The 24384-nt window shown below is 37.5% G+C and overlaps 1 protein-coding gene across 1 annotated transcript in view; it reads left to right on the forward strand.

Moving 5' to 3' along the window:
• The window catches only part of LOC127556983 (EGF-like and EMI domain-containing protein 1), a 585752-nt gene that overhangs the window by 525075 nt on the left and 36293 nt on the right, over positions 1-24384 (forward strand). Inside the window, exons 7-8 of the mRNA XM_051990486.1 lie at positions 19165-19287; positions 21857-21979. Coding sequence (XP_051846446.1) covers positions 19165-19287; positions 21857-21979 — 246 coding nt within the window. The remainder of the gene's footprint in view (positions 1-19164; positions 19288-21856; positions 21980-24384) is intronic.

A 24384-nucleotide genomic window follows, 5' to 3' on the forward strand; every position in this document is an offset into this window, starting at 1 on the left:
GTAATTTTGCAGATGAGGAAACAGGTAAACAAGATTAAATGACTAGCCCAGGATCTCATAGCTAGTAAGCATATGAGACTAAATTAAACTCAAGAAAAGATGAATCATCCTGACTTCAAGACCAGTGCTCCATGCACAATGGTGCCATCAAGCTGCCCCTGGCATACAAGTGAACACATAATAAACCCTTGTCAGTGGGTTGATTGAATGGGCTGCCTCTTTGAGAATTCTTCTGGCATGTCTTTATCAAAGCCTTGCTCAACTCACTTTGTGCTCATGACTTGTTACTGTAAGTGGAGAAGCAGCATTCTACATCCATGCTTCCCAGATTTCAATTGCTTCGTTGTTCTTGATGATTCCATTCTCTCTTTGTTACTCCTGTCCAAGTATCTCTTATTTTGAATCTTTTCAAACTAGATTTAAGAAAGTGGAAACCGGTCCCTTAAAGCTACAAAGGAAAGAAAGGAGACCAGAAGGGAGTTTGAGGAATGGGGAGAAAGAAAAAAAGAAAAGAAAAAAGAGGAATTTACTTGCCTTTTCTGTCCTAGTTTTATTGTGGTGCTTATTTCCAGAAATCCCCCAAATAATGCAAAATATAGATTGATCTGAGGACAAAAAGAATGTTTACATGAGGGTTTTATAATAGAATAGAACATTCCAACTTCACGGATTGGATTCCAAGGCCTTCTACCATCTGTCTCCACCCTACTCATCCAATATTCTTTCCTCATGGGAAACCACAAAATTTGGCTTCAGTTCATATTTTTTTCTTCTTCACATACACAATATTGGGGCCAGTCATAAAACCTCCTTCTCTGGCTTTCAGTTTTCTCATGAGAATTGGACAAGATATTGAACAAGGTCCAGTCTATCACCCTAATCTCTTACCTCTGCTCCAGTTGAGCCTGTCTGTTCACTATTATCCAAGTGAGTGATGCAAAATTACGCATTCACATTTTTTCCAGCCTCCTCCTGTCATTTACTTTTTACCTAACACTGTGATAAATGTGAGATTACAAACAAAAACCAAATAGTCCATATCTTCAAGAATTTCCTTAACATTCTGTTGAGGGAAAGAGGGGAAATGTGTGTATACATATACACACACTATATATATATATATATATATATATATATATATATATATATATATATATATATATATATATATATATATCACAATATAGAAGATAAATACAGACTAGATGGAAGGTGACCTTAGATAAAGATGGAACTCATTTCTCATTTTGTATTGATTTAAATGACTATTTTGAACCCAGACCCTATAATCAAATTGATTAAAATCTAATTAGGAAGACTAAGAGAGGTGGAAGAAATGCAATTTTTACTCTGCCTTTAACTGACTTATGTCAGAAATGCCTTTATTATGTTTATAGATAATTTTGCTTTGAAGGAGACTCGGTTCACCAGGTTTTTGTTTCTAATATAGAACTCTGTGATTCAAGGAATTTTCAATTTATATTTATAGTAGCCAAGAAACAAAACAAAAAAATGAAGAAGGATCTAATTTCATAGAAAACTAAGGCCACTCTCTATCTTGATTGAGTCACAGATCTGACTAACAATTCTCCCTCTCTTGTTTGTATCAAAAATTAAAGGAAAAGGACACTAGATGAAGGAAATTCATTCCTCTTTTTTTTTTTTTTTTTTTTGGTGTGTGTGTGTGGGGGAGGCAGTAGAGGGTAGTGGTGGCAAAGAAGGGAGGTTTGTGAGGTTATAAATGATAATCCATAATCAAATTCCAATTTCTGATGCTGAGATGATGAGTATAATAGTTGGAGAATAAATGTGAATTATTTTCTCAGTCCAAACTATTTGGGATGGAGGACAGTGGGGAAATCATCCAAAGATAAGGGAGCAACATGAGCAAAGTGATAGAGATGGATATTAGCATGGTGTATATTTGACTGGAATATGTATTGGCTTATATTGGGAATATTTAAAGGAACTGAAGGAATTATCTTAAAGGAGGCAGGGCATGCAGAGCCTTGAAATCCATATAGAGTCCAGGACACAAAGGGAAGAATCATTCTAATGCCTACAGCAGAATTACAGGATGAAGGCTAGAAAGCTATTTTAAGGAACTTGATGATGGATTGCAAGAGAGTGGACCATTAGCTGTTGATTTAATTATGCAGTAATCTGGACTCAGAGCTGGAAGAAATCTCAGAAACTACTAACGCCAACCCTTTAATTTTGGAGTTGAGGAAATTGAGGCAGAGAGACATTAAGTTACTTGCCCTGAACGACATAGCCATGTGAGACCAGATCTGAATACAGGTATTTCAGAACTGAACTAGATGAGTAGTAGTAGAAATGATGAAAAAAAGGGCTTGCCTTAGAGCCATTTCAAATGGAGATGCAACAGGACTTGGTATAGGAGAGGAAGAAGAGATATGGACAAGATGACAGAGGCTTGGGGGCCGTGTTGATTGAGATAAGGGCAGGCTTTCTGAATGAAGAGATCCTGAGTATAGTGAAATGTAAGAAGCCAAAGTATAAGTACTAGAAAGGAGATATAGGAAGTCAGGATAATGAAGCAGGTTGATGGATACCAGTCATCTCCATCCACAGAAGACTGTGAAGGTCTCTGAGAGAACTAACATCAGAGAGATTCAAACTGTCTTCACAAGGAGAGAATAAGACTGCGATTTACTTAATATGATCAGAGGAAGGAGCTGGGGAGAGAAACTTGGCACTGTAATCTCTATGAAGAGTCAGGAATAATAATAGCAGAGGGCTGTGTGTGTGTGTGTGTGTGTATGTGTGTGTGTGCATACATGTGTGTCCTCTAAGTTTTACAAAATGCTTACATCAATCAACAGACATCTATTAAAATGTCAATTGCGAATCAGTAACTGTTCTAGGTGCTGAAGCTGATGATAGAAATAACAAAAGAACAAAGTCCCTGATCTTAAGGACCGTTCAAACTATCAGGAATTTTTATAGACTTTGTCTTGGTTAATCTGTACAGCTGTGTGAGAAAGGTATCATTATCCTTATTTGATAGCTGAGGAAACAAAGACAGACAGATACAAAAAGAGAGACAGACAGGAGAGAGGAGAGGGGGGAGGGAGGGAGACAGGGAAGCAGGAAGGGAAGGAAGGAAAGGTAGAAGAAGAATGAGGGGAGAAGAGAGGGAACATAAAGGAGAGGGAAGGAGATGGGATTGAGATTAAAGGACTTGCTCAGAGTTTCATACAGCTAAGTATCTGAGATGAGATTCCAACTCTGGTTTTCCTCAGTTCAAGTCCCAAACCCTATCCATTGCATCACACTGTTTTTCGGGACCAGCTCTCTCCACAACCATCTCTGATGTCCTCAGACTGAACAATCAACAATAGAACAACAACAAAAACCTGAGCGGAACATAAGGAAGCTAAGCCACTTAACCTCTTCTGTTTACTGATCCCAGGAGAAATCAGTAACTTGTCCAGCAGCCAGCTGTCCGAAGGAGACCGTGACAACAGCAGCCTCCACTTTCCCAGTGGGCCTTCCCCATGCTCCGTCAGTAACCTCCCTCTGCTTTCTCTGCTCCTGGAAGCCCCAGACATTCCGAGGAGGAGCCTTCCTGATGCTGTGATGAGCATCATTACTATTTCTCTGCCTCCGGAGTCCGGGAGGCGGCGGGGAGGTCACTGTCTCCAGCAACCGAATCCTAAGCTTTGCCCAGTGGGGAGTCAGCAAATGCATGGAAATCTCTCTCTAAACAGGCTCAGTCAAAAGGCAGTCATGTGGAAAGGACTGGCCAGAAAACTGGGAGGAAGGAGCCCTCCATTTGAATCCCTTTCTAATTTCCAGCAAATTGCCTCTCACTTCTGCATGACCTGGGACAGGAGCTGGGATCCACTGACCTCCTCACACAATCATGAGCCTTCCTGGCGATTTTTTCAAAGTCACATGTGAATTCAGATCATGATGGTTTTATTTTGTTCTTAATATTGATGACTTTGGGAAGGCACTGAGGTGGATAAATAAGATGAGACTGAGTTTTATAGACAGAAGTCTGAGCAGTTGAGAGGGGAATCAGAGAATGTATGTAGTAGGCAGGCTCTTGGAGTTCAGGGAACTGAGACCTCCACCTCCTCTGTTCCCCCTACTATTCCCCACTGGATTGGTCCTGAATTTATTTAATTATTTAAGTAATTAATATAAGGAATTCCCCAGTGAAGAAACTTTTCAGCAATAGAGATACACAGGGACACAGGGAGTCAGAGAAAAACAGTAAGGGAGAGAGAGACACACACAGATGGACAGAGACAGAGAAGAGAAACAGAGAGACAGAGACAGAGAGAGACAGAAAGACAGAGAGACAGAGATAGAGACCGACAGAAACAGACACAGAGAGAGACAGAGAGAGAAAGAGAGTCAGAAAGACAAACATACATAGAGAAAAAGAAAGAGGGAGGGAAGGAAAATGAGAGAGGGAGGGAGGGAGGGAGAAAGTGAAAGAGAGAGACATAGAGATAGAGACAGAGACAGAGAAAGATAATGAAAGACAGGCTGAGATGGGGGGGAGAGAGAGAGAGAAAGGAGAAAGAGAAAAAGAGAGAGAGAGAGAGGAAGGAGAGAGAGAGAGAAGGGAGGAAAGGAGAGAATGAGGGAGAAAGACAGAGACACAGAGAGAGGGTGAGACAAAAGAGAGAGAGAGAGAGAGAGAGAGAGAGAGAGAGAGAGAGAGAGAGAGAGAGAAGAGAGACAGACAGAAAAAGACAGAGTGAAAGAGAGGCAAAGTGAAAGAGACATACAAAGAAAGAAAAACAGGCAGACAAAGAGAGGAAAAAGATATAGAGACAGAAATTGAGAGAGAAAAAAAGCAGACAGAAAAAGAGAAAGGAGAGAATGGGAGAGAGATGCCATTAATGATTAAATATACATTTATAACATATATTATTTATTACATATATTTGTATATATAGCAAATTATATATATATATGTCAAACATATAAAGAGACTTCAGTAATGTGTGTGTGTGTGTGTGTGTGTGTGTGTGTGTGTGTGTGTGTTTCCTGGATATTTTATGTAATAAAATTGTTCTGGATTTTTTTTTTTTTTTTTAAGCATTAGACTTTGAGCTTCCTACAGACGGAGACTGGCCATCTTTCACTTTGTTTCCCCACTGACAAACATTAATAAATGAATGTTAAATTATTGTAACAGTTATATTTGAGCTATGGGATAGGTTGGCTTGAGAATTCTTTATTGATCATGAAGATGTTCTGGCAGGGGAATAAATGACATTAAAGGATTAAGACCAAGTGACCTATCATGACCCATTGCTTCTCTAGCCAAGATGTCAAGAAAATACAGCTCCTTTATCCTTTTTAACAATTCTAGTGTAATCTGTTTCCAATATTAGTAAGCCATGAAACACCCTCTAAATTTGAAGATTTGAATGCAAGGCTTTATGAGAGAGTAGTGCTTATTCAATGTTTCCATTCGTAAAAACTCAGGATTTAGATCTACTTGGAAAAGGATCTTAAATAATGATCCAATCCAGGCATCCTTTGCCTTTTTGGAGACATTGACCAAAGTTTTGGCTGCCTGATTCAATCCATAGACCTCTTTTCAGAATAATGCTTTTAAATACATAAAAATATTTAGGGCTACACAGAAAACAATAGTAGAATTATATTGAAATTTTCAATTATATTTTAATATCAGAATATATTTTTAGTATGTTTGGTATGTTGAGAAGCCCCAATTTAATCTTATTGTCCTCTTTTACTAAAGAAATTGGGCTAGAAAGGTCTCATAGGGAGAAGTGGCAGAACCTGGGTTCAAAAAATTGAGTAGGCACCAGTTGGTGTGGGAGAAAACATACTAGACAAGCCTCTCTTGAGGACCATTGACTTCTCCAGGTTTTGTTTTGTTTTGTTTTGTTTTGTTTTTTTTGCTTTATCATAACTATTTGGGGTTCACTTAAGAACAGTTAACTTTCTCTTTTAGTCTATGATTTCCATTGTGAATGGTTTTATTTTTTACAGGTCAATGGAACTTGCTTCTATCTTAGTTCCATAATAATAGTAATGATACCCCAATCCCTAGAAAAGAAGAGCCCTTTCTTCAGAGATATCTCAAGTCTTATCCTGCTAGCACGTTGGTCAGAGATGGCTAGGGTTTTTTTTCACTCCTGCCTCAGTATGATCCTCCATAGCTCTGGTGTACAAGCCACGTTCATTGACGTTTAAATTTTTTCAAATGTCGGTGGTCCTCAATGTGTAGTGTCATCTGTTTCAGCTCAGTTCTGCCTTACTACTCTGTACCGTTTGGCTTTTCTTCAGAAGACAATACCCATCAATTGTCCACTCTCTAATTCCAAACTCAACTCACTTAACGTTTTGACACCTCTCCAGAAGATGGCACTCATTCCCTTTCCCACAAAATCATCACAAGTCTAATCTGGAGGTATGATATAGTAGTCAAGGGAGACTTTAATTATCTAGACATGTGTGCTAAGAACTAACTCTCTCCTTCTCCTTCCCTCTCCTCTTCTCAGTTCCTCCCTCTCTCTCTCCTCTCTTCTTCTCTCCCTTCTTCCTTTCCTCTTTTCCTCCCTTCCTCCCTTCCTTTTCCTTTCTCTCTCCCCCTGCATCTAGCTCTCTCTCTTTCTCTCTGTATGTCTCTGTGTCTCTGTTTGTCTCTTCCTCTCCCTCCTTCTCTCCCACCCTCCTTTTTCTTCCCTCACTCTCTCCCTCTGCCCTTCTCTTTCTACCTTCTTCCTTCATTCCCTCCTTCCCTCCCCCTCTACCCCCCTCTCTCTACCTCTCTGTTTCTTCCCCGTTTCTCTGTCTCTCTTTGTGCATCTCTGTCTATCTGTCTATCTCTCTCTCCTTCCTCCTCTCTCTCCCTCCTTTTCCCTCCCTCCTCTCCTTCCCTCCCCTCTTCTCTCCCTATCTCCTCATCATGTTTTCCTGACTCACTATAATGATCATTTTCTCTTTCCAAATATAAAGGATCCAACAAAAGGAAATTATTCTTTGCATCTGATTCTCATCAAAAGAAAGGAACAGTAACTGTGTTGGAAAAGATGAGCATCTTGAAGAGAAAAAATGAAAATCCAACTTAGAAATCGAAATAGAATAAAAGAAATTCTAGCATAGTGAGACATGTTCTTTGGATTTGGGGGAAAGCAGATCTCACAGGGTTCAGAAAGCAGGATAGACAAATTCCTAGGAGTATCCCATTATGATTCTCCCAATCTACAGGGGAGTGAAATCTGGAGAGATGGTGAATGAGATTTTGAAGTCACAAAGAGAAAGTATACTGAGAAGCAGGTGAATGGGGAGATGTCTAATGAGATTAGTACAGATACACAGGGTGTTCACCAACTCACTGAGATTTTAATAAGATGGTGAAAGCAGAGGCAGGTAATAGAGGCTGAATAAAACAAATAACACTATTCTGAAAGGATAGTTAAAGTATGCATGGGCAGATGGACTATCATTGATAGAAAAACTGAGACCATAAAAGATAGGGATATATGTGTGTGTGTGATTGTGTAATTGTGTGTGTGTGTGTGTGTGTGTGTGTGTGATTACTAATGGAATAAGGGTCAAATAAAGTTTGAGACCACTGTTGGCATGGGTGGGGTAATGACGATTGACAAGAAAGAAGAGACCAAACTGCCCTTTTTTTTCCCCATGTTCTCTTTTTTCTACCCAGGAGAATTATTTTTGAACTGGAAAGGGTGGATCACACTTGACTAATAGGGAGCTGCTACCTGTAATAAATAAGAATATTTCCTACTGGAAATCCCATGATCACCCCCAAAATATACAAAACAGGATTCATCACATATTCTGCAATCCTCCTCCTCTTCTTAACTTCCCTATTTCTGTTGAAGGCAACTTTTCCTTTCAGTCTCCTAGGCTCATATCACCCTCATCACCACCATGTTCAAGCAATTGTCATGTCTTGTTGATTCTCCTTCAATATCTTTCCTATTTGTTTCTTTCCCCCCAATCACATGGTCACCATCCTACTTCAGGTTCTAGCAACCCCTTGCCTGGATTATTCCAAAATCCTACTAATTATTCTCTTTCATTTCAGCATCGTCCCTTTCTAATTCATCTTACACACAACCACTAAATGATTTTCCTATATGTCTTAATGTATCACTCCCTTCGTGGATATCCCATTGCTTTTTGGATAGAATATAAAGCCCTGTTTGGTATTTAAAACCATTCACTTTTTGGCTCCAAACTCTTTCTAAATTCATTTCATATTATTATTCCTAACCTACTCTATCCTCCAGCCAAATTAATCTAAATTCTAATTCCCATACTGGCTACTCCTGGATATCTTGTGGATATCTCATACTCAAAAGGCCCCAAAAGGAATCTCATTATGTTTCATTTAATTTTCCTTGATGGTTTCGCACAGATTCCTATCCCTCTCCCCTTAAACTCCACTATCACTACACCTACCTCAAAATATTTCTGTGTGTCTTTACTTGTCTCTGTCTCTTAGAATCCTGAGCCAGTTTTTCCTGACTTCCCACAGTTGCTAGTATCTACACTCATATCACATATTCTGAGTATAATTTGTACTTACTTGTAGTACAAAGTTTGGATATTTTGATATTTCATATTTGTATGCATATGTATGCATAGTATCTGAGATTTGCTAATAAGAGGCCAACTTTGAGGTCAGGAAGTCTTAGGTTCAAGTCTCACCTTAAAACATTCTATCTATATAATTATAGACAAATCACTTAACCTTCCAGTAGCTCAGGAACTCCCTGAGAAAAGTTAGCTATACATGACATTACTATCCACATTCGTGCAGGACCTTTCCTCGATGGGATTTCCTTCCTCAGATGAGATCACAGTTCTGGACTTCATTAAAGTGCCAGCTATAAAGTTGTGCCTTAATCAGTGAGTGTTGCATTGGATTAAATATCTTGTTTAATTATTAATGACTGGATTCTACTACTTTACTCAGTACTTGACACTACCATTTTCTAAGCCAGCTACTACCCAGGAAGCAGTGATATTTGACCACTAGACCTCCGTTGGTTCTGGCCAAAGATGTGTTCGAAAAGGGATCTCCAGCTGGGCTAACCTCTAGTTTAAAAAAGCCCGAATGCTGATGCTCACGACACTGCTGAGATGTGAACCAGACGTGAATATTAACTAGCAGAATCCAAAATGTGAGAGTGTACCCATCAGTCTGACAGCCAGACTAAACTCTAGAAGCATCAGGAAAGTCTGCCTGCTTTCTTCCATCCATCAATACAGAGACTTATGTTGCTCGATGATGAATGAAAGCAGAGAACCCTACAAACTGAGATGCTGTCAATTAGGAGCCTGCGTTAGAATCTGAGGGAGCATCAGATGATGGGGCCCCCTTCTAAGCCCCACAATGACCACCCCTCTAGTTGCTTGGGAGGACTCTTTAAAGTTTATAAGCTGCTCATTAAGCATGTAGAAACATCAACTGTGGCCACACTTCACGCTATGAACTCAATAGATTTTTCTCACATTTTACCTGGGGCGAGATAAAACGGATCTATAGTATTGTACGGGAATAAAGCTTGATTCTCGGAGGAAAGAGGGTTATATGTGGTGTGGCGATGAAATGAGTCTTCTTAATATTAAGTATAATGAAAGCACGTCGCAAACCTCGGAGTGCCATATCAATGTAATAACAACAGGAATAATAGCAACAGGAATAATATGAACAGCAGAGGCTTGCTCTTCCTCATAAACTAATAGACAACAAATCCCCATTCTACAAATGTACAGCATCCGAATCAGGTATTATCTTAAGGGAGAAAAAAAAAAAAAACTACTGTTGCAGATTTAAGAGCAACATTTTCAATGGATCCAGAAAACTAGTTCTCATATTATAGTGATCAAGTCAAAGACACCAAAACCTCCAAAGCAGCACAGTGCATGGAGTACTGAGCCTATTATAAGAAAGAACAGAGTTCAAATTTGGCCTCAAACACTGGTTAACTGTGTGTCTCCAAACAAATCAATTAACCTTGGTTTATCTCAATTCTCTCATTTCACAGGGTTTTTTTTTTTGTGAGAACTAAATGAGATAATATTTCTAAAATACCTAGCATAGTTACTGGCACATAGTAGGGACTTTGTGGTATTCAATCATTTTAATTGTGTCCAACTCTTTGTTATCCATTTGAGATTTTCTCTTTTTTTAAATAACATTTTATTTTTCCCCAATTATATATATAAATAATTTTTGGTATCCATTTTTAAAAATTTGAGTTCCAATTTCTATCCCTTCTTTCTCCCTCCAATAAGTAAGCTGATATAGTGTGTGTATGTGTGTGTATATATATATATACATATATATATGTAATCATATAAAACATTTCCATATTAGTTATTTTATGTCAGAAAACTCGAAGAAAGTGGAAAACGGTATGCTTCAGGCTGCATTCAGAAGACATTAATTTTTCCTCTGGAGGCAGATAGGATTTTTCCTCATGTTTCCTTGGGATTGTCTTGGATCATTGTATTGCTGAGAAGAACCAAACCATTCACACATCCTCATCCTTGTTGCATAATATTCCTGTTACTGTATACAATGTTCTTCTGTCTCTGTTCACTTTACTGGGCATCAGTTCATGTAAGTCTTTCCAGGTTTTTCTGACATCATCCTGCTTGTCATTTCTGACAACACAATAATATTCCATTACATTCATATACCACAATATTTTCAAACATTCCCTAATTGATGGGCGTACCATTGATTTCCAATTCTTAGCCACCACAAAAATAGCCACTATAAATATTTTTGTACAAATAGATTCTTCCATTTTTTTTTATTTGAGGATTTTCATGGCAAAGATACTGACATGTTTTTCCATTTCCTTCTCCAGCTTATTTTACAGATGAGGAAACTGAGGCAAACAGAGTTAAATAATTTTCCCAGGGTTGCACAGTTAATAAGTGTCCAAGGCCAGATTTAAACTAAGGTTTCTGACTTTAGCCCCACTGCATTGTATCATCTAACTGTGTAAACAGGCATATCAGAAATGCTTATATCTACTCATTGTACCATATGCTGATGGAATTATATCAGAGGTCCTTTCATTGAGTCTACAGAAGGTAAACCTGCATTCAATACTTTCATCTAGTTATAGAAAACTCATTTTTTATCCAACTGTGAGAGAGTTGCCAAATACTAAAGACAACATACTATCAGTATATCAATTTGTGTCATTACTGCTTTGAATTAAGCCATGTATTATCATTATTCACTATCATTATCACAAAAGTTAAAATGAAGTAGTAAATAGCTCCGAGATCAGAAATAAATGAGACTATGATCTACCTCTCACACCTAGAAATATAGAAACCTGAGGAATCAATTCAATGTTTTGTGCCCCCCGGCCAATCTCTAAGCCATGATCAATAAGCATTTATTTGGCACTTAATGTGTGCTTGCAAGCCTGAGGGATAGAAAATCCTAGGGATAGAAAGCAAAGCAATTTAAATTTAATTTAATTAAAATTTAAATTTAAACTTACTTCCTAGGGAAGGAGACAAGGAATAAGTGATTGTTTACATACAAAGTAAATTGTATGTATCTAAAGATAGTTAATGAAAAGAATACTTCAGCATCTAAGGGGACCAGAAAAGTGCTCTTGCCGAAGATGGTGTTTGAACAGTCTTGAAGGAAACCAGGAATTTTAAGAGCTGGAATTGAGGATGGTGAACATTCCAGATATGGGGGACAGAAGCAGAAATGGGAAAGGTACAGAGAAAAACCAGTTGATCAATAAGAGAACTTAGTGCATCAGAGAAGACATAAAAGAGACCATTAAATGGGCAGTTTCCTCAATCAAAACCTTCGCTTAAAAATATCGAATTCTCCCATTTCATTCAGGGCCATCTTCAGTCATCCTGATTTGTATCTGGCCACCGGACCCATATGGCTCTGGAGGATAAAGTGAGGCTGGTGACTTTGAACAGCCCTCTTCCACTCAAATTTAATTCGTTTGCATGTCATGATATCACCTTCCTGATATCATGATCATCTTCAAGAACAAAAGACAAAGAACAATAACAAAAGTGAGTGAATTATGATGAGCTCACTGTAAGAGATGGTTGAGAGAAAAAGAGAAGATCCAGGACAAAGGCTTGGAGGATACTCATGGGATTACGTGGATGAATTTGCAATTAAGGAGACCTAAGAAGGAACTGTTAGGAAACCCCAAATAGAAAGAATATCCACGAGGAGAGGATGATCAATTATGATAAATGCTCAGAGAGTTCAAGAAGAATGAAGATTGGGAAAAGGCATTGGATTCGGCAATTAAGAGATAGTTGGTTGTTATGAATGAAACTTCAATTGAATAATGAGGTTGGGAGGAAAAATCACAGTTGAGTTTCTGAAAGATAGATGATGGAAGTTAACAGGGAAAGTAATATTAAATGTGTGTGTGTGTTTTTTTTTTTTTTTTAAGAAACATGAGTGTGACATGAGAAACCTGAGAGGCATGAGTGTTCTTGTAGACAACAAGGAAAGAGGCAATTGAGAGGGAGAGATTGGGGATTAAAGAAGGGGGATAATGGAAGAGGGTAATTTGTGTGAGAAGATGGAGGGAATGAGATCAAATGTGCATGGAGTGGATTTTGACTTGACAAGAAGAGCCACTTATTCAGAAACTGGTGTGAAGTTGGAGATGGTAGGAATGATGTCTAAGAGAAAAGAGATGAGGATATGCACTTAATAGAGGGCTTGAAACATGGTAAGTGTTTCAGAAATATTTACTGAATTGAATTGAATAAGGGAAGAACTATGTGACCTTGGGCAAGTCACAATTTTTCAGAGTTTTAGTAAGAGGAAGCAACAAAACATACATAAACTTCTTTATGGGTTTAGGGCATAATAAGTACTTTGCAAGACTGTTCACAATATTCCATTATTTTACAATGGTAAAATATTCCTTAGCCTATTACCACAGCTCTACACAATTCTCAAAAACAAGAAATCAAAGAAGAGTTGCTAGAGGAGTTAAGTTACCAACCCAGGAATTGCCCACATGAATGCAATCAGGGGTCTGGATAAACACACACACACACACACACACACACACACACACACAGAGTTTTAAGTTCTATGTGTTAATATTCTGTCTCCCTCGCTTATAGCTACCTTTCTCCATCCCCTTCACTGTAGAATTTGTGTTTCTGGAGGACAATGACTGTTTTGGTTCTGGATTTGTAGCGCCTAGAAAAGAGCTTGCAACAGAGTGGGCACCTAGGTGGTGCCATAGTTCAAAGAACATTATAGGTTTAGAATCCTTCTCAAGTTCAAATCCTACCTCAGATAATCACTAGCTGTGGGACCCTGTTGGCTTCAGTCCCTTATCTGTAAAATGAGCTGAAAAATAAGATAGCAAATGACTCTACAATCTCTGCCAAAAAAAAAAAAAAACAAAAAAAAACAACTAGGTCACACACCTGAACAACACTCTCAGACTTTGTCTCCTCCAAACTTCTTTGACATACAACCATGTCCTATCCTGCTCTTCCAAAGCAACCCTTGCATTGTAAGGGAGTACAATAGAAGAGGGAAAACTCCTTTGTTGAAGATCTGTTTAATGTTTTCAATGAACAGAAGTCAAAAGGGACTTTGACAAATCTGTGCTTTTGGGAAATGACACCATTGTTGCTACTAACTACTTATAGAAAGCTAAGATACAAAGAAATACTAAAGTAATATTTGACTTCATATTCTGTCTCTTATGCTATCTGTGTGAGCTTGGAAAAGTCATTAAACTTCTTTGAGCCTCAGTTTCCTTCTCAGGGGGATTGATGAGAGAGCCTTTAGAATCTCTTTCAGCTTTATTCCTATGATCTATTCTCCATTCATCTGATGATTGAGATATCTCTAAGGTCTCTTTTAACTCAAGCACCTATGAACATTTAGCAATATTAATATACGATAACCCTCTATTGCTTCAAGAATTTTACTTTTCAAATTTAATGAGGTAGTCTGGGGAATACAGCCTATCCAGTGAATAGTAAACTCTAATTTACAAACAAGTCAAGAATACAGGAAGTCAGAATTTCAGTAGTTCATCATGCAAAAGGTTGTAAAATTATAGTTTGTGCAGGGACTTAAATTTTGCATAAAAATGATAGTTATACTCAAACTCCGAAATGGGTTTTTTATCTTCCATTTCTTGCCTAATATTTTTAAAGTCATCAAATGAAGTTTTAGGTGATATTGGGAATGCATAAAATAAAGCTGAATGTTTTCAGTTAGCCATCCTTTAAAGTTGTGAAAAGTAATCCAGGCTCTGAAACGATTTTCATTCTGGTTTGGACTTGCTCCCCAAGACAAATTGTAATGTGTTATTTGCTCCTAAATGAACTTGGTGAGTGGGAACGGCGCCATCTCATCCATCCAAATTATGTGCTTATTTATGGTCACCAAGTTGTATGCAAAGTCTCAGGGAATGAGCCATTTCTTTTGAGTCTTTACTATTTTAACACCATAAATAAAAACCATGGGGATATCAAGAGGCTTGAGATCTGAGATTACAGAAGCAATGAAGTAGTGGGTACATACTAAACTGATTCCTGGCTGCCATTTCCATGTATGACAACTTTAGGAAAGAAAAAAAAATCATAATTGCTGAATGAACAGAAAAGGAATGTAAGTCTTGAAATGATTGGATTTAACCCTGAAGAAGATGAATAAAAATATACCTTTCTTTCTTCCTTCTAGAGGTGGAAGCTTCCAGGTGATAGATATCACATATGCTGTCACACTTGCTTGATGTATTCATTAGTTTTGCTAAACTGATTTTTTTCCCCTTTTTTATGCTTTATTATAAGAGACAATTTGCTGGATAGTGGGAAAGAGTTATGTTCAATGATGACAATAATTTAAAGCAAAAGATTTCCATGTTTATAATGCTTAAAAATATAGCAAAAAATAAATAGTAAAGGTATCTGGGAATCTATGGAAGAAAACATTGGATTTGAAATCAGACAAATGGGAATCCTGTCTCTGGTACTTTCCAGCTTTGTGACCTGACACAAGTCATTGCATCTAAGTTTCCTTTAGTGTGAAATGAGAAGGTTGGTCTGGTAAGGCCTTTCTATTTCCAAAGCCTATCAAACTGTACTGAAGTTTTGACTCTATTATGATGAGCCTGTAACCTCTGACATCATTAATTTCTTGGCTTTTCAGTTTCCTCTCTTTAAAATGAGATGAGATGATCTTTGTACATGCCTTCCAGTCAAAAAATTCTACAACTGAATTTTACTGGTTTGGTGGAGAAAAAAGAAGAATAGAAATCTATTGAAATGTTTAGAGTCAGCATCAAGCTTTTAATTTTTGCCTTGATTTCCTAGCTTAATCAAGGATTCAAGAATATATTCTTTGTGATGAATTATGTAACAATCTGACATCCCTCAGAGATTCTGGTGCTTCTTCCAAAAGCCCAGAGAGCCATTCACTAGGGATCCCTTCACTGGCAGGATTATCCTTGACATAACACTGAAATTCATAGACATTTCTGTCTACTGAGGATACTGGACTCCTGGTCCTCAAACTCTTGGGAGACTCAGAAACCTAAAGACTTTAAGAAAAGTGTAGGTCTAGACCTGTGAAGACCCAAAAGGATATACAGCTATATAGTATCCCAAATTCAAAATTGTAAAGCTATGGATTAAATTATTCCCAGACTTAAATTATTCCCTATCCCTTGTCTTGGATTCAATCCAGAATAAATGAAAAAAAAAACTCTTCTCAAATTTTCTCCTGGTAGATAATGGCATACACACAAAAAAGAAAATATAACATTGTTGGGGGAATGGAAAGAAGACTATATAGTACTGGAGTCAGGAAGAGCCAAGGTCAAATCCAATCTCAAATATTCCTTATATTTGTGACTCTGGGGAAGTCCCTTAATTTCAGTTTGGCTCAATATCCTGGTCTGCAAAATGAGGATATTAATATAACCTCCATCTCCGGGTTATTGTGAGAAGCAAAGTAGATAATACTTGAAGAGCATTTTTGCAAAAGTTAAAGCTTTCAATAATGCCAGCTATCATATGATTTGCTTTGAATTTATTTTGGGTTTACTTATCTGAATACATGCTTTCTTTATTCCCCGCAAAATTGTAAGCTCCTAGAGAGCAGGACTTGTTTATTTTTTTTTTCTGTGCATCCTCACGCCCAGTACATATAGTAGTGATTAAATTATACTGATTGATGTTAAAGGATTTAAGGACATATAAGTAGGAAATGGGGTTACCAGGCAGCTCAGAACCTAACTAGACATTTCCTTCTTCCTAGGGGCCTATATTCATTTGGATGAAAAGGACACACACATGGAGAAAAGTAACTAAACAAAGAATAATGTATACAGTGACACTCCTGCTCCTAAATAGGCAAGAAAATTGGAGAAAGATTTTTAAAAACATAGAAAATAAGATAATGGTACCAAAAAAACAAACAAAAACCCAAACCCAAACTGCCTGCCTAGTGATTGAATGTTTTAAATGTTAATTCTCAAACTACCATTCGAATCACACAAAAAATCATTAAGTAGTTTTTGTTGTTGTTGATAGCGGTGCAATGAAAGGTCTTTTAATTTCTTTTCTAACCAAGAGTTCAATGATGTGCAGATAATTCCCAGATTTAAATATCCAGCCCCAGCCTCTCTGAGCTCCAACTCCAAATCAATAATCGCCTTTTGGAAATGGATGAAGCATCTCCAACTCACTATGTCCAAAACAGAACGCCTCATATTTCCCCTCCCTTCTGCCATTTCTGTCAAGAGTACCCACTCATCCCCCCAGTCACCCATGTCTCTTCCTCTTTCTCTTTCTCTCTTTCTGTACTCATCCCCCCAGTCACCCTTCTCTCTCTCTCTCTCTCTCTCTCTCTCTCTCTCTTTCATTTTTAGCCTGAGGCAATTGGGGTTAAGTGACTTGCCCAGGGTCACACAGCTAGGAAGTATTAAGTATCTGAGGCCAGATTTGAAATTGGTTCTTCTTGACTTCAGGGCTGATGCTCTATCCACTGCACCATCTAGCTGGCCCCTTCATTGTCTCTTGAACCATGTCTCAAATCCATTACTAAATATTATCATTTCTACATTTGTCACATCTCTCATATATGTTCCTTTCTTTTTCTACCAACAAAGCTAGCACCCCAGTTAACCCTTTCTCATTCCTTGTCTATACTATTTCAATAATCTTTAAACTTGTCTTTTGGTCCCTGTTCCAATTCACCCTCCACTAATTTGCAAGAGTATAGAAGAGCTAACCATAATGCTCAGTGAACATCAATGGCTCTCTATCACTTCTAGGATCAAATAGAAATTTCTCTATTTGACCTTTAAGTATCTTTATTTTCTGATTCTTTTTTTTCCCTTTTATAAACATCTCACACTTTACTCCCATCTACATAGAGAACCAGACTGTTCTCCTTGCTGGTTCTCACACAGAACACTCCGTTTCCTGACTATATACTTGGACCAGCTGTGCCCCAAACTTAGACACAGACAGGGGACTGTAGTCCAAAAGGAAAATCAAGAATAATTTGTTCTTAGGTTGTCAATGCATGACCCTTTGCCATGGTAGAACTGGCATATTCCATCATCCTTTATTTGCTGTTTGCTTGACCTTTTGTAGAAGATGCTGAAGTCTCGGTGCATATTTATTGATGATAAGTGATAAGGAAAATTGATCCTTTATTAGAACATGACAGTAAATAGGTGATAGCTATTTTACTTTTTAATTTAACTCAAGAGATCAGGAATTTGTTATTAACTACCTGTATATTTTCAATCAAATTGCTTCATATCTCTGAGACTCAGTTTCCTTATTTGTAAAATGAAGAATAGCATCCTTACACTACCTACTTCTCAGGGTTATTGTGATAAACTTGTATTTTAAAATAAAAAAATGACATAAAATGGGAAATGTCAGTGGACAAACTAGTCCTGGCTGTGACAACAAAGATAGTTTTATTTCTAAAGCATTTAAACAGATACAATCCAAGTTATAAAGAGTCTCATAATCTTATTTTTCCATGATTTTCACACTCTCACATGAATGCAATGAAAAGAATAAATCAACAATTAGCAAACATTTATGAAATATTAACTGTGGCTAGGATCTGCCCTAAATCCTGGGGATACTCAGAGATTCACCCCAAAAAGAGCAGTGGGTTTAAGAGACAGAACTTGAGTCAGATTTCACTATGTGATCAGGGGCAAAACATCAGCTTCTCTGCATCTCAGTTTCACTTTCTGTAAAGTGTGTGTGTGTGTGTGTGTGTGTGTGTGTGTGAGAGAGAGAGAGAGAGAGAGAGAGAGAGACAGAGAGAGAGACAGAGAGAGACAGAGAGAGAGAAACAGAGACAGAGAGACAGATAGAGAGAGAGAGAGAGAAGAAGAAGAAGAAGAAGAAGAAGAAGAAGAAGAAGAAGAAGAAGAAGAAGAAGAAGAAGAAGAAGAAGAAGAAGAAGAAGAAGAGACACACAGAGAGAGACAGAATCCAAGACAGAGAGAGAGACAGAAAGAAAGAGAGACAGAGACAGAAAAAGAGACACACACATAAAGAAAGACAAAGACAGAGAGATAGAGACAGCGACTGAGTCAGAGAGACAGAAAGACAGATGAGAGAGACACAGAGGGACAGAGAGATAGAGAGGGACAAAGAAATAATGGCAGAGACAGAGAAATATAGAAAGACAGAAAGACGGTGAGACACACAGAGACAGAGACAGACACAGAGAGAGAGACAAAGAGGCAGAGAGAGAGACACACAAAGAGAGAGAAAAAATAGACAGAAGCCAAGACAGCGAATCGGAACAGCTAGCCAGATGCATAGATGGGATGGAGAGAATATGAGGCTACTTGGCTTCTTCCATTTCTAAATCCATGATGATATGACTTCAAATCAAATCCTATATTTTTTGCTTACTACTGTTACCTTAGGCAAGTCACTTAATGTCTCTGGGTCTCAGTTTACTCTCCTGTAAATAGAGGAAGGTAGACCAAATGACCCCTGTTGTGCCTTCCAGCCCAAAAGATATGCTCTTTGCTGCTGTGCTTCCTTCTTTGCCTTTTAGTTTCCCTCCCTGCCCCTCACTTAAAGTGAGTGACCAACCTTTCCTTGTACTTTTGCTTGTAGTGAAGGACCCCTGCTCCGGTGGACACAGAAGATGCTCCCATATCTGTCGAAATGAGCACGGCACTGCCAGGTGTGCCTGCCACCCAGGGTACCATCTGTCTACAGACAAAATGTCATGCAAAGGTAAGGAACTGGGGCTAATGGCTTAATTGTGCAGTTTTCTTGAGATTTCATTGGGATTCAGTTTGAAGAACAGGTGGGAGGAAGTGTTTGTGGGTCCAGAAATGATCTGGGAAGTGGGGCTACATTTGTCTTTGATCATTTGGAAAGGTATTTCATGCAATGTTTTGAAATTCTGAAAAATAACAATGACAAAAACTACTTAATGATTTTTGTATGATTCAAATGGTAGTTTTAGAATTAACATTTCAAAAGGCTCAATAACTAGACAAGGAGATTGTTTTTTTTTTTTTCTTCATAAGCTACAGAAAGAAAAGATGACCCTTGATGCTGTGGAGGGTTCCTAGAATTTAGAAATCATTGTAACAAAGGGGAATTTTTTTTTTAAAAAAGCTCTCCTTGGAATAATAAGCTAAATGTTTCCATCTTTCTAAAAGAGCAAAACAGAAACACTTTCACTTCCAAGATTAATGTGATAAATCCATTATTTTCTGGCCAGAAGTGCTGAAGGCAGTAATTTGTATGGGGCAATTTTTTCTTCTGGTAACTCTCAAGAATATTTTTTTTTTGCCATTATAATATTTTCAAAAAAAAAAAAAAAGGAAAAACTCCGACTTAAGATGATCTCAACTATTTACTGGCTTTAAAGGCAAATGCTTCTTTTAAACAAATAAAAGGACAATAGACATGCAAATTCGTGTTTAATTTGGTTGCTTTTTATTGAAGAATTATGACTAAGCTAAAAACCTAAAAAAAAAATCTTTCAAATTGAGTAGTTATGACTCCAGACATAGCTTCCATTAATATGTTATATGTTTCCTGTAGGGCAACTTAAAATATCTTTTGCTGGAGGTGGGGTAGAGTGGTGATGGGGGGAGAAGTACACCTGTGATTTCATCCTTAAGGGAGCTCCTGGGCTGAAAATTCCCTTTGTTCACATAAATCATCACTCAATTGTAATTTATAGTCTTAGAGAGGCTGCAACAATTTATAGTCTTAGGCAACTGGGACATATAGAGGTTAAACAATTTCTCCACATACACACAGTATGTTTTAGCAACAAGATTTGAAGGAAGGTGTAACTACTATGCATCCATTAAATCTTGTTCTCATTTTAAATATTAGAAATAGATTATGGAAAAGCTATGCCCCAGCTTTCTACACCTGAAGACAATGCCAGATTCCATTCTCTTCCATAAAACAATTATAAAATTTCTACTATATATAAAGCTAGGAAGTACCATGGAGTAATGATCATGATGAGGAGAGCAGCAAACATTTATATAGCATTGTTATGCTTGAAAAACACTTACAGAATATTATTTCATATGACCCCTGGAGGTACTTGCTATTATTAACCCCACTTTATAGATGAGAAAACTGAGGCACTTTCCAACAATGAGATGATTGATGCCCATTCTAATGATCTTATGATGAAAAGACACCCGCAGAAAGGATTATGGGAATTGAATATGGATCACAACATAACATTCTCACTCTTTTTGTTATTGTTTGCTTACATTTTGTTTTCCTACTTATTTACTTTCTTTTTTTTTATCTGTTTTCTCTTGTGCAGCAAGAGAATTATATAAATATGTTTATACATATTAGATTTAATATATATTTTAACATATTTAACATATATTAAATTGCTTGCCATCTAGGGGAGAGGGTAAAGGGAAGGAGGACAAAATCTGAAACACAAGGCTACGCAAGGGTCAATCTTGTCAAATTATCTGTGCATATGTTTTGGAAATAAAAAAAACTTTTAAAAAAGAAAGAAAACTGAAGGAAAATAAATTTAAGTGAATTGCTAGGGTCATGCAGGAAAGAATTTTCTATGATTGAATATAAACTTAAGTCTTCCTCACTCAAGGTCTACCCACTCAAGTACTCTCTCCATCATGTCATTTAATTATCTCTAATGGATACAGTAAACTTGGAGTAAGGAAGATGTAGCTTCAAATCCAGTCTTTGATAGTAGGGGCCATATAAATACAAGCTATTCATCTTTATCTTCATCATCATCATCATCATCATCATCATCATCCTCATTGTTATTATTAGTGTTAGTTCAGGACCAATAATAATAACAATGAGGATGAGGATGAGGATCTTAGTTCAGGAGTTCTGAACTACAATATGGCTAAAGCTCATTGGTATCCACTCTACGTCCAGCACTTGATATAATAAATCTCGAGTGGAGGGCCACCAGGAAATCTAAGGAGGGAGGTCATGTAAGACAGGATTGGGTTAGTGATTTTTTTGAACATGGGAATTTGGAAGATTGTAGAGAGGATACATACTTTTTGTAGTTCTTGTAGGTATTGATTAAAAGGAAACTGACCACATTGCCTCTCTAGCGACACAAGGCTTATAGTTTGCATGGCGTGTTTCATAGCAAACACAAGCGAGAGGAAAGGGCACTCCTTCAGTCAGAGTTAAGTGCCCAAACATCCCAAAGACTCTGGGTACTGGGAAAAAACATTTTAATTTATTGCTAATGTTATGGTTTGCCCCATGTTGATGATAATAAGGCACAAAGTCAAAGGATATTTGTTTATTTTTGCAGACATTGATGAGTGTGCAGAAGGCAGTGCTCATTGTGCCCACAATTGCGTGAACTCCATGGGATCTTTTACCTGTACCTGTAATCCTGGCTTTGAACTTGGTGCAGATGGAAGGCAGTGTTACCGTAAGTGAGAATCTCAGAACATCTCCAGAGTGGACTATGCACTCCAAAGGGTGATGGTATTGTGAGATGTTTTCTCAAAAAATAAAATTGTGATTAAATCCTAGGCTTTAGTGAACTTGTCCAAAAAGTGCCTGCTTAAAATCTTATACTAGAAAGGAACCTTAAGGGTGACTTAGATCCCTTTTCTCATTTTAGTATGAACTGAAATCCTCCCTCTACAAATAAATCTTTGAGTTCATCACCATTAGTACTTCCCTTAAGGAAGCAAATTGCAATCCACCATTATTTGTCCATCTTTCCTGACCTTTATCCGTGACCTCCCATAATTTCATCTCATTGTGCTAGAAGTCTTCCTTGCTTCTTCTTGACACTTTAAAGTCACTAATAGAGCCCATAGTATCCCCAGTGGTTTACCTTCCCATTTGCAGTATAAATAATCCATTCTTTTTATCATGTTTCCTTCCTGGGATTTTTCCTCTGCTACCATTTTGTACTTCCTTCATTTTCCTTCCTGTGATTCTTTCCTCAGCTACCACTTTATAATTCTTTCATTTTATTTTGCAATCAGTGATCATTCATCCAGCACTATGACTGTTATTATTGCTATTAATCATAATAATAGTTTGCTCTTAAAAAAGTATTTTACAACTCAAAATGTACTTTACTCCACAACAATGCTGGGTAAAAAATAAGCTCCTCAAGGATGGAACTGTTTTATTTTTAATATATTGCATGTACCTACTACAGTGCTTGAACATCTATTAAGGACTTAATAAATGCTTGCTATTTGATTAATGTGGGCAATGCAAGGATGATGATACCCATTTTCTAGATGAGAAAGCTGATATCTGAATAAGTGTTGGAGGCACTGCATGAACCCAAGTGTTCTTGACTCAGAGTCCTTTGCTGTTTTCTCTTTATCTAATACTATCCTCAGTGCTAATCTATCATTAATCTATTTCTCTTGGGAGCTCAAGAAAGGAGAACTATCAGTAATGAAGGAACCATTTTTACAAGGCAATGATTGGAAAAGACTATCTATTAATACCTCAAGATTATATTGGGTCAGCAATGACAAAGAACTGGGTCAGGAAGTCCATCTTTTTTATTTTTTTTTCCAGGAAAAAAATCTATCTATATTTCTATTTCCCCCACCACTGAAACAGATGCCCACCAAAGTTTTCTTCTTTATCCCTTTATGGGCAATCATATCCACTTTCACTCTTGCTTATATGTTGACTACTTAACTTATTTCTCCAACTTTCTCTTAATCTTGAACACTAAACCCAACTATCTCCTTTATGTTTGTCACATGGATGATCCATTGGCAACTCGAAACTAACATATATGAAACCATCTTCATTAAGTTGTGTGACTCTGGAAAAACTCAAAAACTCTCTGATCTTCAGTTTATTTATTAGTAAAATAGATATAATAACTCTTGAATTACCTATTTGACCCTGTTGTGATAAAAGGACTTTGTAAAACTTAATGTACTATTTTTTTTTCCTTTTATCTTGGGATTTCATTGGTGAAGGAAGCTGTACAGTTGGGAGGTTGGGGGAATCTTATCTGGGGTCACATGGCCAGTTTATGTGAAAGGCAGTGTTGAAAGACAGATCTTCCTGGTTCCAAGTCACCTTTCTAAACATGACAGTATGCTGCTTCTCAAAACTGTGTCATAATTATGATACCTGATTAAACCATAAGGTCCTTAGGGCAGGGAGCATCTTATATTTCTGTGTCTCTCATGCCTCCTTATATTAGTGTTAAGAAACCTATCATCCAAGTCTTTGGACCAATGACTCTACACACAGCCAGAGTTCTTTGTCACTTACAGGGCTCAGATAAGTAAAAAGGAGAACTCGGGACAGATGCTTTTTTCCACTGCACTTCAATAATTCATTTCCCCCATTAAACTGCTGTAAATTTTCTTTAGCTTGATGGGAGCTTAGAACATGTAAATGGATCCATATGTCAAATTTAGAAGGAGAAGAGACTTTAAGAAGCCATTTAGACCAATCCCTTCACAAGGAAGCTGAGCCTCAGAGAGAGCAATTAATAGACTAAAGTCATGTGAATATTAGGCATTAATCCAGATTCCCCAACTCCAAATCTTATGTTCCTGCTATACACAGAGTAAATTGTGTGTTTAGGTTTTTTTTCTTTTGCTCTGTATTTGGTATTCAGACTTAACTCACCCGCTCCTCTGCTTTCTATTGCTCCATTTGAAAAAAAAAAGTCAATTTTGAACTTAAAAAAATAAATAAAACAGAGTTTTGATTTTATCCTGTTGACCATAGGGATAGGGACTGGATCCCATCACTCTAAGGAACTTAGCATCTTGTAATGATGGTCTTGGAGAGTTGTTGGCTGATGCTGGGAAGTCAACTAATATATCCAGT

Source organism: Antechinus flavipes, chromosome 3 (genome assembly GCF_016432865.1).
Source record: "Antechinus flavipes isolate AdamAnt ecotype Samford, QLD, Australia chromosome 3, AdamAnt_v2, whole genome shotgun sequence".
Classification (NCBI taxonomy): domain Eukaryota; kingdom Metazoa; phylum Chordata; class Mammalia; order Dasyuromorphia; family Dasyuridae; genus Antechinus; species Antechinus flavipes.